Here is a 14,710-nt window from a genome sequence, read left to right as displayed (position 1 = left end):
CATGTGTTCTGACATCGTAATACAAAATCTAGTGACCTGTAGTAACCTTTCTTGGCCTGCAAGTGACGCTAGAAATAGTAAGTCTGCAAAAGCCACGGATCAATAAAGAACATATAATATTTTTAATATAGGAACTACACCCCTGGGACCATACTTTTTTTTAACATTAATAATTGTATATGTAAAAATATATCGCCTGCCGACCCCCTGATCGAATGTAGATTATAAGGTCTCCATGCTGATATCACATCTATGGGTCATGTGACGTGATCACGTGACTGCATAGTTCGGCGCTCTTGCACTGTACACATTGAACTTGTTGTTGCTCATATTTTAGTAGCATGGCGGATATTTTACATGATCAGACAGAAACGGCAAAGTTTGTTCTATATCTATGTCTATATGCTCCGGAGAGGGAATGGAGTGTCTATGTGGATAAGGGGCTATGGATTTTTCATCTGTTTTGCTGCAGTGTTCCTGACTCCATAAGGCCGGCTGGTTTGGAGGTAGTGGATAATTTTAAAGCAAGCAACAAGCCCCTGGGATTAGTGGATTTTGACTTTCCATGGATTTTTTAAAAGGTGTAATCCACAGTGAAATTCCATATGTCACTTTTCCGTCATAAAATGATCAGCTATGAGCCGCACATCTCTCCATGTAATAGGGCTCATATGCTGACTGTAGTAAAGGATGAGCCAGTGATTGTTTGTGCAGCCCTTCCCATCTGGGGTTCAAGCCATGTAATGACTCTGTAAATAAGAGTTGATAACAACCAGAATGGTTATCATATACTGTGTGAGGTCGGAGCCATGTAATAGAGCCCTCAGACAGTCTCCAGATTTATCACAGTGATTTATCTATAGACTGTCTAGTCTAAGTTTGCACTGTCTAGTCTACTTTTAAATCTATTAGTTGGATTTTCTATTAGTTGGCTTACTTTAGTAACTATAAAATAGCAAAATAAAAATTGTGAACTCAAATTTTAGGTTACCGACAACACATTGTAGGCCACACTCCATTCTGCCGCGTCACCCCACAGGTCACATAAGGAGCACTTTACTGAGTACTTTGGTGCACCATGCATGAAAAATCTGCCTTTATTCTAGAAACGTTTTAACTAATTGTTGGCCTATAGTTTTCTTAGTATAGTATAGTACAGTGAATCTCTTCTCCAAATATTGCTTCCATGTAGATGATACAGTGGATTGAGCACAACAAGACATGGCGCTCTATTCATCTGAATGACCTGTCAACTTCTCAGATCCTTTCTTGGGATATGTGAGAAGATTATTGTCCTGCAAACAATCCTATTGCAGATGTGAGCAGCACCCTGCAGTGTTCACTAGATAATAGTGTGTAGGCGGCACTGTGCGGCAGTAGCTCAGGTGGGTGCACTACCTTCACAAAGTCAGACCCCGACTCCACGTAGATCCACAAACAAGAGAGATAAGGCGGCACTCTGGAAATTAGTTAATAAAGCAATGAATTTATTCACCCATCATGTGCAATACAAAGTTTCAGTTTTTCAATGAAACCTTTTTCAAGCAACACATATGTGTTGTTTGAAAAAGGTTTCATTGAGAAATTGAAACGTTGTATTGCACATGATGGGTGAATAAATTCACTGCTTTATCCACTAATTTCCAGAGTGCCGCCTTATCTCTCTTGCTTCTGCAGTGTTCACTAAATGTTTGGGCTTCTTGATGTCTGATATTTCATTGTATATCAATCAGGACATCCGTTTTGTGGTATACGGATTTGTCACACCTATTTTGGCAAAAAATTTGGGAAACAAACATGGGGGGAGATTTATCAAACTTGGTGTCAAGTGAAACTAGCTCAGTTGCCCCTAGCAACCAATCAGATCCCACCTTTCATTTTCTGTGATGAATGAAAGGTGGAATCTGATTGGTTGCTAGGGGCAACTGAGCCAGTTTCGCTTTACACCATGTTTGATAAATCTCCCCCATGGTGTAAAGTGAAACTGGCTCAGTTGCCCCTAGCAACCAATCAGATTCCACCTTCCTTTCATTCCTCACAGACTCTTTGGAAAATGAAAGGTGGAATCTGATTGGTTGCTAGGGGCAACTGAGCCAGTTTCGCTTTACACCATGTTTGATAAATCTTCCCCAAAGTTTGATGGCCATTAGATCATTTACTTAAGTGAGCAATGTCTGAGTATGCCATAGGCAATTGTGACTTTCATAGAAATACTTTGGCTTAATATAGGTATTCAATAGCCTAACATTCCCCTTATGGATGTATTATGACGATGGTGACTGGAAAGTTATTGGTATATAACAGACTAGGCAGGCTAGGTACTGTAGTTTCTGCAAGATGTTGAAAACTTGCGGAAGATGTAGGTCGCCAAATCTGCTAGATGTCTAAGAGTCCTTTTTTATTGACTCAATATGGGGCCGTGTACGCAAATGAGCGTCAATCAGAGTGATTTCCAGTCTGGAGAGCAGGAGAGGTTTTCTATGGGCATTTGCTATTGCTTCGGACAGTTCCTGACATAGTCAGAGGTGGCAGCAGAGAGCACCCTGTCAGACTGGGTGAGTACACCACTTCCTGCAGGCCATACAGCAGCTGATAAGTACTGGAAGACTGGAGATTTTTTTTTTTTTATAGAAGTCTATTATAAATATCTGGCACTTTCTGAAACCAGTTGATTTGAAAGAAAAAGATTTTCGCTGGAGTACTCTTTAAGCAAGGCATATCTGTAGGGTTAATCTTACATGTTTATTGATTAAAACATTGTTTTACATTGTACACCATTTTTATTTATTATTAATGTTTCCTTTCTTCCTGTCAGTCCACAGTATACCCAGAAGAAGACTGTCGAGTAATCAGAGGATACCCTCAAATAATGTAAGAGCACAAGTGATTGGTACTTGTATCTGGATGTTAACTCTGAAACAGTAAACCCCAACCACCTCCACCCCTTACAATGCTCTCTATAAGACTACACATATGTACAAAGGTCTCCGAGTGCAATTCAACATCATAGAGGCAGATCATGCATCTGCTATGGGGCCCTTGGAGAGAGGGGGCCCAGTCTATCTTCATCCCATCCCCCATGATACTGAATGGTGAAAAACTGTGCTTGGTTCTGCAGGGATACCAAGCAATGAGTGATAACAAAGGTTTGGAGGGGAAACTCCCTTCGGTCCTTAGAGTAGCAAAATTAAAATAAAAAACAAAATCAGAAATAATAATGGGGGGGGGCATTTTGATCTTTGCCACAGGGCCCTCACACTGGTCCTACTGCATCCACTGCCTCAGGAGCTAGTAAAGCAGCCTATGGTGCACTTGACCATTTATACAACTTACTAGATCTTAGCGTCCTGTACTCTTATAGTGTCACATAGGATAAGGCCAGAGAACTTTTCCACATCTCCTTCCCGACCATGTGGCTCTTATACTATACTATTATAAAGTGAGTACGGCTATCTAAAAACCATAGATGACACCTTATTTCATTAACATTACATGCGGCCAGTAATGCACAATAGAGCGAGACATGCATCACTTGACTTTAGCTATTCACTAAGAATTTTGATAGGTGTGTACAATGGCCGAGACAATCATTATCTCTTATTCCATTCTGCAGGTTATAGATCCGCACTGGACAAAGAAGTATCTGCCCCAGCAAAGTGATCTTCTACATGTTCTACGCAAAACTGAAGAAGTTTGGAGACTCCCTCCACCAGAACCATTCCGGCATCGTCGCCCCACTAAACACAGTAAGCTAAACCTTAAGATTATTATAGGTCAGATTTACTATGCACCAAAATTTTCGAGACTAGAGATAAGCAAGCCTGGAGCACACTCAGGTTCCTCTATATCCGAACTCTCGGCAATTGATTACTGGTGGCTGAAGAAGTTGAATGCAGCTCTGGGGAGTCACAGAAAACATAGTTACGGCCTATAGCCTCTATCCTTGTTTTCCTGGCAGCCTGAGAACTTCACCCAACTTCTTCAACCACTGGTGATCAAATGCCAGGAGTTCAGATTTGGAGTGTGCTCGAGGTTTGTTCATCTCTTCTGTTATTTATTTATTTACCTGTCTGAAAACTGTTCAAGTGTAGGCAACCTATTGGTTGACTTCAAACTAGAATTATGCACCAAACATTTAGTGCACTTCTGGCACATTGAAGTCAAAGACCTTTTTAACACCAAAGCCATCCACCGGGCAGGGCTAAGTCACGATAATCACATATGGGCAAAACACATGCGCACATGGAGGGAGATTTATCAAACATGGTGGGAAGTGAAACTGGCTAAGTTTTCCCTAGCAACAAATCAGATTCCACTTTTCATTTTCCAATGAGTCTGTGAGGAATGAAAAGTAGAATCTGATTGGTTGCTAGGGGCAACTGAGCCAGTTTTACTTTACACCATGTTTGATAAATCTCCCCCATGATGTCCAATAGCTGCACAGTGTACCTGCAATATTGGAGACATTAGGCAGCTATTTGATGTGGGGACGACACATGAAATCTCAGGACAAACCCTTTAAACTAATCTAAAGATGTACTAAATTAATCAAACAGCCTGACCCAGTATGATAAATCTGGTGTATTTTTAGACTGGTGTCCAAGTCTATACTGTGTAAGAATATGAAAATCTTAGACAATCTGCCCATATATATATATATATTTTTTTTTCTCCCATTCTTCTGCTGTGGAAAAATAATATACATATATATTAGTTTATATATTTATATATATTACATTCTGTAAGCATGTAACATATTTGCTTTAATGAATGGGGAGTAAATAAAGAAATAATAATGACCTGCTGAACCCCGGCAGATATTGATGCTAAATAATAAGCAAAAACTGAAATTAATGTTGACATAATTCCCTTACATTTTGCAGGCGTATGTATGGAAATCAAGACACCAAAGTTCTCTAAGGCCAAACAGAATGTGCCCCTTCAAAGTGTAAGTACCTTGGTTTGTGATGCCATCAATACTATCAGAATCTTCCAATCCTTAGTACAGTAATGTGCACTATTTCATAAAGTTATTCACAACCTGCCTGGTACGTTGGCAGCATTTTCTGGCAGACAACACTGGCGTAATAGCATGAAAGACAAGTAAAACGTTTAACAGGTCTACAAGCCAAAAAAAAACATATATACGCTCCTGTTTTAGCCTGTTTACCGAAATGTTCATTTTTCATGCAAAAACATCTAGTACAGTAAAAAGCAGACACAGGCAAACAAACTTTGCAATGTGATTTGCCATGTGAACAGAGTCCACCCACCTGCTGCCCCTAATGATGCTGCCAGCCAATAAATTACAGCGGACGATTAGGTCCCAGCTGCGTACCATGGTCTAACATGCCATAAACAGCATGCAACTCATAATACCCGTCATTGTCTTTCATGAGAAATTGCTGAGCAGAATATCCATATAAACAAATTATGCGTCATTAAAAAAATATTTTTATTTGTATTGTTATCATATTATTCCTGCCCATTTTAAACTGTGATCTGTATAAATATTTATTGTTAAAACATTGAAACAATAAGCATTGTACAAGGTGAATTGTTTAGATGCTAAATGCTATAGGGGATGATTGACAGAAATTACAAATCACTTTTGTTTTAATCTTGTCTTTTAGAAACCTCTTCCCTCGCCATCAGCGGCCCTCAGTGTGCCCAAACAGATTGCCAGCACTTTGCCAACCCCGACCGTCATTCCTGTCACAGTAGGGTAAGTCCCCTCCCCAGCTAACTCTAAGTAAGCAGCTGCTGCTTGTGTGACAATAGCCGCACTGTGTAATTGAAGTAGGTCAGGTCCCTAATGTCCCCTGGACTTAAGAGAATAACAGGTGGCTTGGGTTAGGGGTCAACTATTTACCATAAAACACAGGCAACTACAAATGATCTAATTAGAAACTTCAGTCAGCGGAATCATAATCATATATTGCCTGCTGATTGCAAGCACAAGAGCATTTCAATGACAATGAACGGCGGAGAAAAAGTACTAAAAATAGCATACACACCACAAAGCATTGTACAAGACGAGCCCAGGCTGCCTCTATATTCATGACCGGTCCCGTTCCAAATTAAAGGCTCTAATAAGAAGTCTTAAATATGCAAGGCCTACATTGTTTTAAATAACTTTATTGACTCTCAGTATAATCGCCGCACTTTTAAGGTGCCGGAATAAGGACACTTAAAGCAATTATTCTAGGCAGGTGCAAATTTGCCTATATTACAGTTATACCCGTTCATCTTGGCATGCGTTTGGGCACTGCTTAATATACAAAGCACTTAATTATACAGTCGATGGGGGATATTTTAACTCCATTAGATGATTGTAGCTTTTTAAAGGAGATTTACAAAGGATCTAAATAAGATACACATTGAGGGATGAAGGGCACAGGAAGTCACTTTCAAGACGCCTGCAAAATAGGAAACCTCGGCACAGTATGTTCTCTTCAGTACAGATGCTGTTTGTCCGAATCTACATTTTATGTAAAAAATTAAAATTGCTTTCTATTGTTCCGTTGCAGGTGCAATGACCCAAGGCTTGTTGACTTAGAAGAGGACATTAGCTATGAAAATGAGGCCTATTTGCCTCTAACAGCTCCTTGCACACCCAAAAAATCACCAAGCTTACTGCAGAAAATGGGCCTAAAATTCAGGAAGTCCGTGGAGTATATCGGTGCCTCAAACTGTGCCTTTGAGGAAGAATAAGGAAATCGATAAATGAAGCGGATAGCCCTGTTCTCATGTGTTTCAAGCCAAAAAGGACCCGTTTACTCTACTATTTATTTTCTACAAATGCACTTGACTAATTTATAACTTGAGACAATGCATATGATATATGATATAAGGATGCAAGGGGAAGAAGGTAACTTATGGATCTCAAGTTGCGCCTATTGAGACCTGTATTTAGCTGCATCATAAGGTTCCTTGACTTGAAATCCAACATTACTTGAATTTTCCATCTTTGCCATGCAGGAGTCTATATTCTGTCTATGCACTATGGTACACTGCAAGAAAATACGCTTGTGGCTGTATTCTGCCCCTACAAGAGACCACTAGAATGTTTAATTCCCCTATGGCCCCAAATGCCCTTATGTATTAGTGTTAGAAAGTAGGCTAAGACCCCACAGGCTATGGTGTTCTTGGACGGAACAAAGATGTTCAACCATTAAAGCCAAATCCTGCGTGATGTTTCCAGCGGTGCGCTGAATGGGGTTATCCAGGAATACATAATCTATGGCAAGGTTCCAGCAGATAAAGCACTCTATTGGGTAAGCTCTCATTGTATTGTATAGGACTTTGTGCTGTTACAGACCCATTGTAAGGAGGTAATCAGTAAAGACGTCTGTAACACTAATATGCGGCCGTGTCTTATATTGTGCTGACATTGTGTAGACCAGCATTTTATCATGACAGGGAATATGCAATATACAAAGGAATAAGAAGACGCATTACAATAGTATGTGCTGTGTTCTTTTGAAGAAAACTGGCACATAACACACACACACACACACACACACATATATATATATATATATATATATATATGTTCCGTACATATACATGTATTGGCAGATTATAGCAACGTAGTAATAGGCTTCTCTGTCTGTGGTGCTAGCAATGCAGTGTATTCCTCACCAATCAGTCATAGCATTAAAGTGAAGTTAATAACATACTGTAGGCCAGCGGTGTTAAACTTGCAGCCCTCCAGCTGTTGCAAAACTACAATTCCCATCATGTCTAAACAGCTAAAGCTGTAGCCGTACAGGCATAATGGGACTTGTAATTTTGCAACAACTGGAGGCCCACAGTTTGATATCTATGACATAGATTATCTCATTAAATGGCTCCTGGCAAAAATAGGATGTATTAGGCAGCAAGTAATCTGTCAGTTCTTCTCAGAAGTAAGAAAGTTTGGCCAAATTGTGATTACTATATGGGGTTAGAGCATCTCCAACATGGCAGGCTGTGTCATATGGGGAAGCATAGTTGCAGACCACTCTCACTGCCCATTACCAGAAGCTTGTACAGTGGATTGGAAGCAGCATAAGAAGACAGTGTGATGTCCAAGGCAATGCTGGAGCGCCTCATGTGGATGTTACTGTGACATGCACCACCTACCTAACCATTGCTACAGACCAAGTACACCCCCAAGTACTCCTTATTGGCAGTGACACCTTTCAACTGGATAATACTCCCTGCCACACTGCTAATTTGTGCAGAAACAGTTTAAGGAATGTGACAAAAAATTGTGGTTACTTGGCCTTCAAATTCCCCAATTCCCCAGATCATAGTCCAATCAAGTATCTGTGGTGGGAAAATAGAGATCCATGGAAGCCTCACCTCACAGCTTAGGCTGGGTTCATTCCATTTAAAGTATACATTTAATAGAGATTAATGGATTTGTGTGCATCTATTTGGATCTGTTTTTCCATTAACTTTCATTTAAAAAAAAGGATTAAAACGGATCCATTAAACAGACAGCAAAAATGCAGTGTGAACCCAGCCTAACAGGACTTAAAGGATCTGCTGAAAAACTTCTTGGTGCCAAATACCATATGATGTCTTCAGAAGTCTTGTAGAGAAGAGGTCTCAACTAGAGTTTTATTGTTGCGGCTGATCTGTGTACATGTTCCTACACCTTTAAGACATGGTATCCACCAATTCCTCTCTGCTGCTGTATGTATAATATAGAACAGGTCTCCCATGATAATGCTTTAATGAGGCAAAGCCCAGCTCTGCCATCTAGTATTATATCATGCACTATGTATTGTATTACCGGATAAGATGCTGCCTGGTAATGAATCTCTTTATAAAGCTGTCTCCTTTGAAAGATCAGATTATAGTTATAATGGAGGATAATCTGTAGGACTCCAGAGCTGGAAGGGCTGGTTCTTTTTCAGCACTATTATATTTGTATTACTAAATGCTTGGCTGGTGTAAAATGATCAACCTGTAAGAGGGGGCTCACAGGTGGACCACAGGTTGTGCTCCTCCCCAGACATAAGGTGCTACATTTTGCCCACGTCAACAAATCTCCTTATCCCATTCATGAAGCTAAGCAAGGAAAGGGTTATTTATTGGTTTACATATTTATAATAGTTTTTTTTTTTACTTAATGTATTTATTTATTTATATCTGCTGTATACAAGCCATTGTCGTGCAAAGTGACCAAAATATTTTATTATCAACCTTTTATAGTGAGCACAATGCAGATGGCCAAATGTCCTTTATATGTGTATTTATGGATGTTACTGAGTATGATGAAGAGGTGAATGGCGGATGTAAAGAGGCTGAAGGAGATATTTTTATGTCTGATTTTTTTTAAATGTCAATAAAACGATATTGTCATAAGATTGTCTCGTCTCAGTGGTATTTGTTAAATTTTAAGGCAATCTGTGAGCTTTATATCGTGCTGAGTAGAGATGATCGAACATCAGAAAATCTTCGGAACCTTGTCGAACCTTCCGCATTTGATTCCCGATACATTCCCATTCCATGGGGATGGAGGAGACAGCCCGGGTACCGCCTGGAATTTCAGGATTCAGTCTAGGTAATAGGCTGTATTCCGGAATTCCAGGCGGTACCCGAGCTGTCTCCTCCTTCCCCACGGACCGGGAAGGCATCGGGAATCAAATGCGGAAGGTTCGACAAGGTTTGAGTTCTATAGAACCTAAGATTTTCAGATGATCGATCATCTCTAATGCTGAGAGCTGCAGACATGGGCAGATAGCTGGTATACAGATAAAACAGATGATACCTGTTTCTTATGGCTGTTTGCAAAGTTTCCAAGCTCAGGAACTGTAGAGGCTGTGCTGAGCTGCAGCATGCATGCTCCTATCCCTTCCCTACCTGCCCTGTATGACTAATGTAAAAGTCTCTGTGCTGAAAGCCAAGCAGGAAAGGGCAGAGGAGGGAGGTGGCATGCATGCTGTATAACACATATTATATCTATGTGTCCCATCTGATTTCACATGGATACTTTTTATTCTTACAATAATCATATAGTGTCATTAAGTAGATAAATTGTGCTATATCCGATTACATGCTGGTTATATTCTCATTTCTTCTCAAGAAGATAAGAGCTATATGGAGACACTATGACAAAGATAGCCAAGTGCTATACTAAGCCAACTTTGCCAGTCCTATAGAGCAGCAGTGAACATATAGTACGTGACCGTTTTCCAAGCAGCAGAAAACACACCTTGTGACCCTCCTACCCATCTATTCCCCAATAATTAATTGCCGTGCTGTTGTCCCACTTCCCTTAGATTTGCCAAAAAATAGTGCATCCCCAGATCACACTTTTTTATTATTATTATTATTATTATTATTAATAAGGGGTAGGATCGCCTTTTACACATAATACAGCTGAAACATGTCAAGAAATATCATTTTCTTCTTATACAGAAGCTAATTTCTTAGTGGAAACGGGTGGAAGATATTTACTCCGAACATTGTTCTCAAGAATGGCGCAGACAGTGTCAGAAATTCTTAGGTCATGTGACTGGGGGGCCAGGGTAGATGCAAAACTTCATTTTCATGCTCCAAGAAAGATCCTAATATATCCTAATATTTCTGGGCTGTTACTTTACAACTATCAGACCCAGAAAGTGCAATGATATTTAATCCCAAACTATAAAGGAACCCCTGGCAGTGGTTTTAAAGCAGAACCATGAGCAGGTTAGAAGACAGCTCCCTATAGAACACTGGGCGCTAAGGATGTAGGTATGTCTTTTACCTTTCTCCCCATGCAGTCTTAAAGCGATTGTGCCACCGGTACACTGCTTTTTTGTTTTTTACATGAATAGACAGGGACCGGCACAGGGATGCCAGTGGTTCGGTCCTCTTTTTTGAACCACCACTTGGTACCCACGCACAGCGCCAGTCTATTACTGAACACCAGTCGGGCATGAAGCCCTGGAGGCGGGCCCGCCGGCCCACAGTGTGAAAAAAAACCCTCTTCTCCCCATTGATTCTAATGCCCAGCCGGTGCTCAGTAATAGATAGCACAGGTACCAAGCGGCAGTTCCAAAAAAGGACCAAACCACCAGCATCCCCACGCCGGCTCCCATCTATCCATGGAAAAAACAAAAAAGTGATGTACATTTGCTTTAATGTAGTCCTGAGTCTGGTAAGGCCATTTGGAGCATTGTCCCGTCCCCAGAGCCCCAGTTTCATACTTACCTACTGTGCTGCTGCTTGTGATCCTGCATCCTCTTTACCGGCTCTCCCATTCAGCTGCTGTGTTCTTGCCTTGTCTTCTCCAGAAGATTGACAGCCAAAGAAGGTTGGGCACGAAGACAGCAGCTGGATGGGAAAGCCAGAGAAGATGATGCGGAATGATAAGCAGCAGTGTTCTAGGTAAGTATGCAACTGCTGTGTATGTATGTATATGTAAATCTATGCTGTCAGTCCCCCCCTGATTTCTTATGCCATGTAAAGGCATCGCAAACAAGTGCCAATATCGCTGATCGGTGACCACGGGAGAGAAATCGCCACATGTAAAAAGACCCTAACTGAGGACACATTCACCCCTATCAGATGCCCACCAACAATCACTCCCCTTTAGTACTCTGTTGGGGCTGACATATCAAAGACATGAAACAAACAGATTTTTAGAAAAGAAAAATTAATACGTTTATCAACAATGAGTTTTTATGGAACTGAGAAAACTTGGGATAATTACCGGTGATGTCAGGTATATCAGGAAGTGATCAAACCGAAGAATTCTAGTTATTGTGTACATCCTCTGTATTTTCTGTGGGCCACATTACCAGGATAGACAAATGTACAACACCAATGCAGACATTGCCATCTGCTGTGTAAGGTGAGTGCTGTAAGTGCTGTACTAAAGAATGGTTTCTATCAGTGACTTTAAAGGAGCTACCTCAAATTAGAATGAAAAGGGCAGCGTTCTTCCAGAAACAGCACCACCACTGTCCTCAGTTTGTGTGTAGTAGTATACTTTAGTTCCACTAAAGTCAAAGAAGCCGAGGTGTAATACCACACATAACCTGAACATAGGTGTGGCACTGTGTTTTTTTAACCTTTATAATAATCTGTAATTTAAGATAGCTCAAGAGCATGATTTTTTTAAGCTTTAATGCAAAACATGTATATGCAAGTAAATCAGGAGTTAGTACAGTTACCAAAGTTTAATAGTTATGTTTCTTGCAATGATAGAAGATTTTGGTATTTGTGTGCTTTGTTTTAATGGGTATTCCATAGGTGGCAGCAGCCGTATTAGTTGTAATTGTGAATCTTCCTATAAATAGTTTTCCGTATATTTAAGCAATCAGATGAACTCAAATGACTGGTGCTCTGAATAACTTTTCTGTTCTAATCCCTTTCCACATGGCCATTTGTTATGATTGTGAATGCTAATATAATCCCTCCTAATCTTGGTTTCCTCCTCCCATATACACAGTGCTCCTTACACACTTAGCTGTTTGGGTCTTCTAGTGAATAGGACTGTCAGACTGTCACCGAGCAGACAAGAGAGGCTAGCTGTCAAACCGCAGTGTGAAAGTCACCGACAATACGTTAGGAAAAAAAAATGGCTTTATAAACTAGATGTATACTACTAACTAGTATATTCTATACTACATGAATGAAGCTTAGGATTTTATCCTCAAAAAAGGTGTACATAGGCTGTGGCCAACTATTTTATCATGGGCAATAGAAAACCATGCATATCTGTGATATAGCTGAACTCATATATATAATCTGTAATATAAAAGTATCCATATTATTATATAGTTATAGGAAATGTATGTTTCTATGTCATGTCCTCAGTTTGGGTGTGGGACTTGCAGCTCAGTTCTATTGAAGGGAATGCAGCCGAGTTGTAATACCACACGTGGCCATAGGGCAGAGGTGGAGCTGTTTTAGGGGGAAAAAACAGCTATGATGTAACCCCTTAAAAAGAACAACACTCCTTACTTTGTGTTAAACCAGTTGAAAACTGGATCTTAGCAATTGGATAATGGTGGAGATACAATGATCACTTCAATGCAATGAACATTCTGGTAACTACATGTAGTACAGAACCATATCTGGTGCCGAATCGAAATGACAGATACGTATATGATTAGAGATGAGCGGATGTCGAGAATACTTTGGTACATCCCAATCTGTGCGTGCGGCAATTGATTACCAGTGACTGAAGACATTGGATGCAACTAATACATAGTGCTAATTCAAATCAATGTATGGCTATGTTCTCACACAGTATTTTGTTCAGTATTTTTTCAACTAAACCCAGGAGTGGGTTGAAAACACATACAGGCTATGATCACACATGGTATTTCCATCAGTATTTTGGTCAGTCTTTTTTTAACCAAAACCAGGAGAGGACTGAAAACACAGAAGGGATCACTCATAAGTTTTTTTGTTTTTTGGGGGGGGAATGGACATCAAAAATTGTATTTCAAATCAAATATATTTTGAAATAACAGATGTTATTTTGTCCCAAAAAAACAGCCAAAAAAGACCTTGTGTGGTCATGGCCCTTCTGTGTTTATAAATAGAGACGATCGAACATCGGGAAATCTTAGGTTCGATCGAACTCGAACCTTCCGCATTTGATTCCCGATGCCCTCCCGTTCCGTGGGAAAGGTAGAGACAGCCTGAGTACCGCCTGGAAAACAGGGATGCAGCCTAGGTAATAGGCCTGTTTTCCAGGCGGTACTTGGAACGGGAAGGCATCGGGAATCAAATGCGGAAGGTTCGAGAAGGTTTCCCAATGTTCAATCTTCTCTACTTATAACTCACTCTTGGTTTTGGTTGATAAAATACAGATCAAAAAGTATAAATACTGTGTGTGAACACAGCCTAACACAGGAGAGGATCGGTCCTGCAGAGGAAGAGATGCTCTTTCTTCGTAACGGCTCTGTTTTGGTCATAAGATGAGAATCCTGGAGAGAAGACCCCCTCTAGTCAGAATGTACTTATAGGGTATATGAAAAGGTTTGTTGGAAAATAGACAATCCCTTTATTCCCCAGATATGGAACATTGGAGCAGGGCGGTAATACCACTTTATCCTCTGATTATGTATATCAGCGAGGCCACCATATGAACAATCCTGCATTGAGTCCCATGGAATTTATTGAGTGGAAATTAAAGTAATTACTGGTATATTGCAATTATTGCCTGCTTTGCACTTTAATCTCTTTTGCCCTTTTCAAAGCCAGCTGGTTGTTAAAAAGAGATCCATGGCTTGTGGTGAAAGTATTACCAGCGGAGACAGGTGTTCCTTGTGTTCAGATCAATTCTCTAAAGTCTCCAGAACAATGGAAAGCGCAGTCTCTCCGATGTGATAACAGGATATCAATAATCTTTTATCTAGATTACCTAATGGGTGGGCTGATGGGACCATATTAACTCTCACTCAATGGTTAGGCTTATGGTGTGTTTACACAGAGAGATTTATCTGACAGATTTTTAAAGCCAAAGCCAGAAATGGGTCATGAAGGAAAGATTAAGATATCTCCTCTTTCCGAATCCATTCCTGGCTTTGGCTTCCGAAATCTGTCAGATAAATCTCTCTGTGTAAACGCACTATTATCTAGACGGCTTTAGTGTTTACTAAATAAGGAAAAAGGGAATTATTTTAAGGCTGTATTTTAATAAAACCAAGATATTTTATAGTGTAAAGACTGCAGTGGAAGCTTTACAAAAATTGCTGAATGTGAAAGCAGC

General features: G+C 40.2%; 1 protein-coding gene across 1 annotated transcript; it reads left to right on the top strand.

Annotated features, from left to right (window-relative positions):
• Positions 1 to 2,535: 2,535 nt before the first annotated feature.
• On the top strand, positions 2,536 to 7,364 carry LOC138784423 (vexin-like). The gene is made up of 6 exons (XM_069959989.1): positions 2,536 to 2,555; positions 2,816 to 2,871; positions 3,614 to 3,746; positions 4,884 to 4,948; positions 5,634 to 5,725; positions 6,531 to 7,364. Exons 4-6 carry the CDS (start codon positions 4,892 to 4,894, stop codon positions 6,712 to 6,714), a joined length of 333 nt encoding a protein of 110 aa, XP_069816090.1. The 5' UTR covers positions 2,536 to 2,555; positions 2,816 to 2,871; positions 3,614 to 3,746; positions 4,884 to 4,891; the 3' UTR covers positions 6,715 to 7,364.
• The last annotated feature ends 7,346 nt before the right edge of the window (positions 7,365 to 14,710 follow it).

Source organism: Dendropsophus ebraccatus, chromosome 2 (genome assembly GCF_027789765.1).
Source record: "Dendropsophus ebraccatus isolate aDenEbr1 chromosome 2, aDenEbr1.pat, whole genome shotgun sequence".
NCBI lineage: Eukaryota > Metazoa > Chordata > Amphibia > Anura > Hylidae > Dendropsophus > Dendropsophus ebraccatus.
This window is presented reverse-complemented; position numbering and strand designations above follow the sequence as displayed.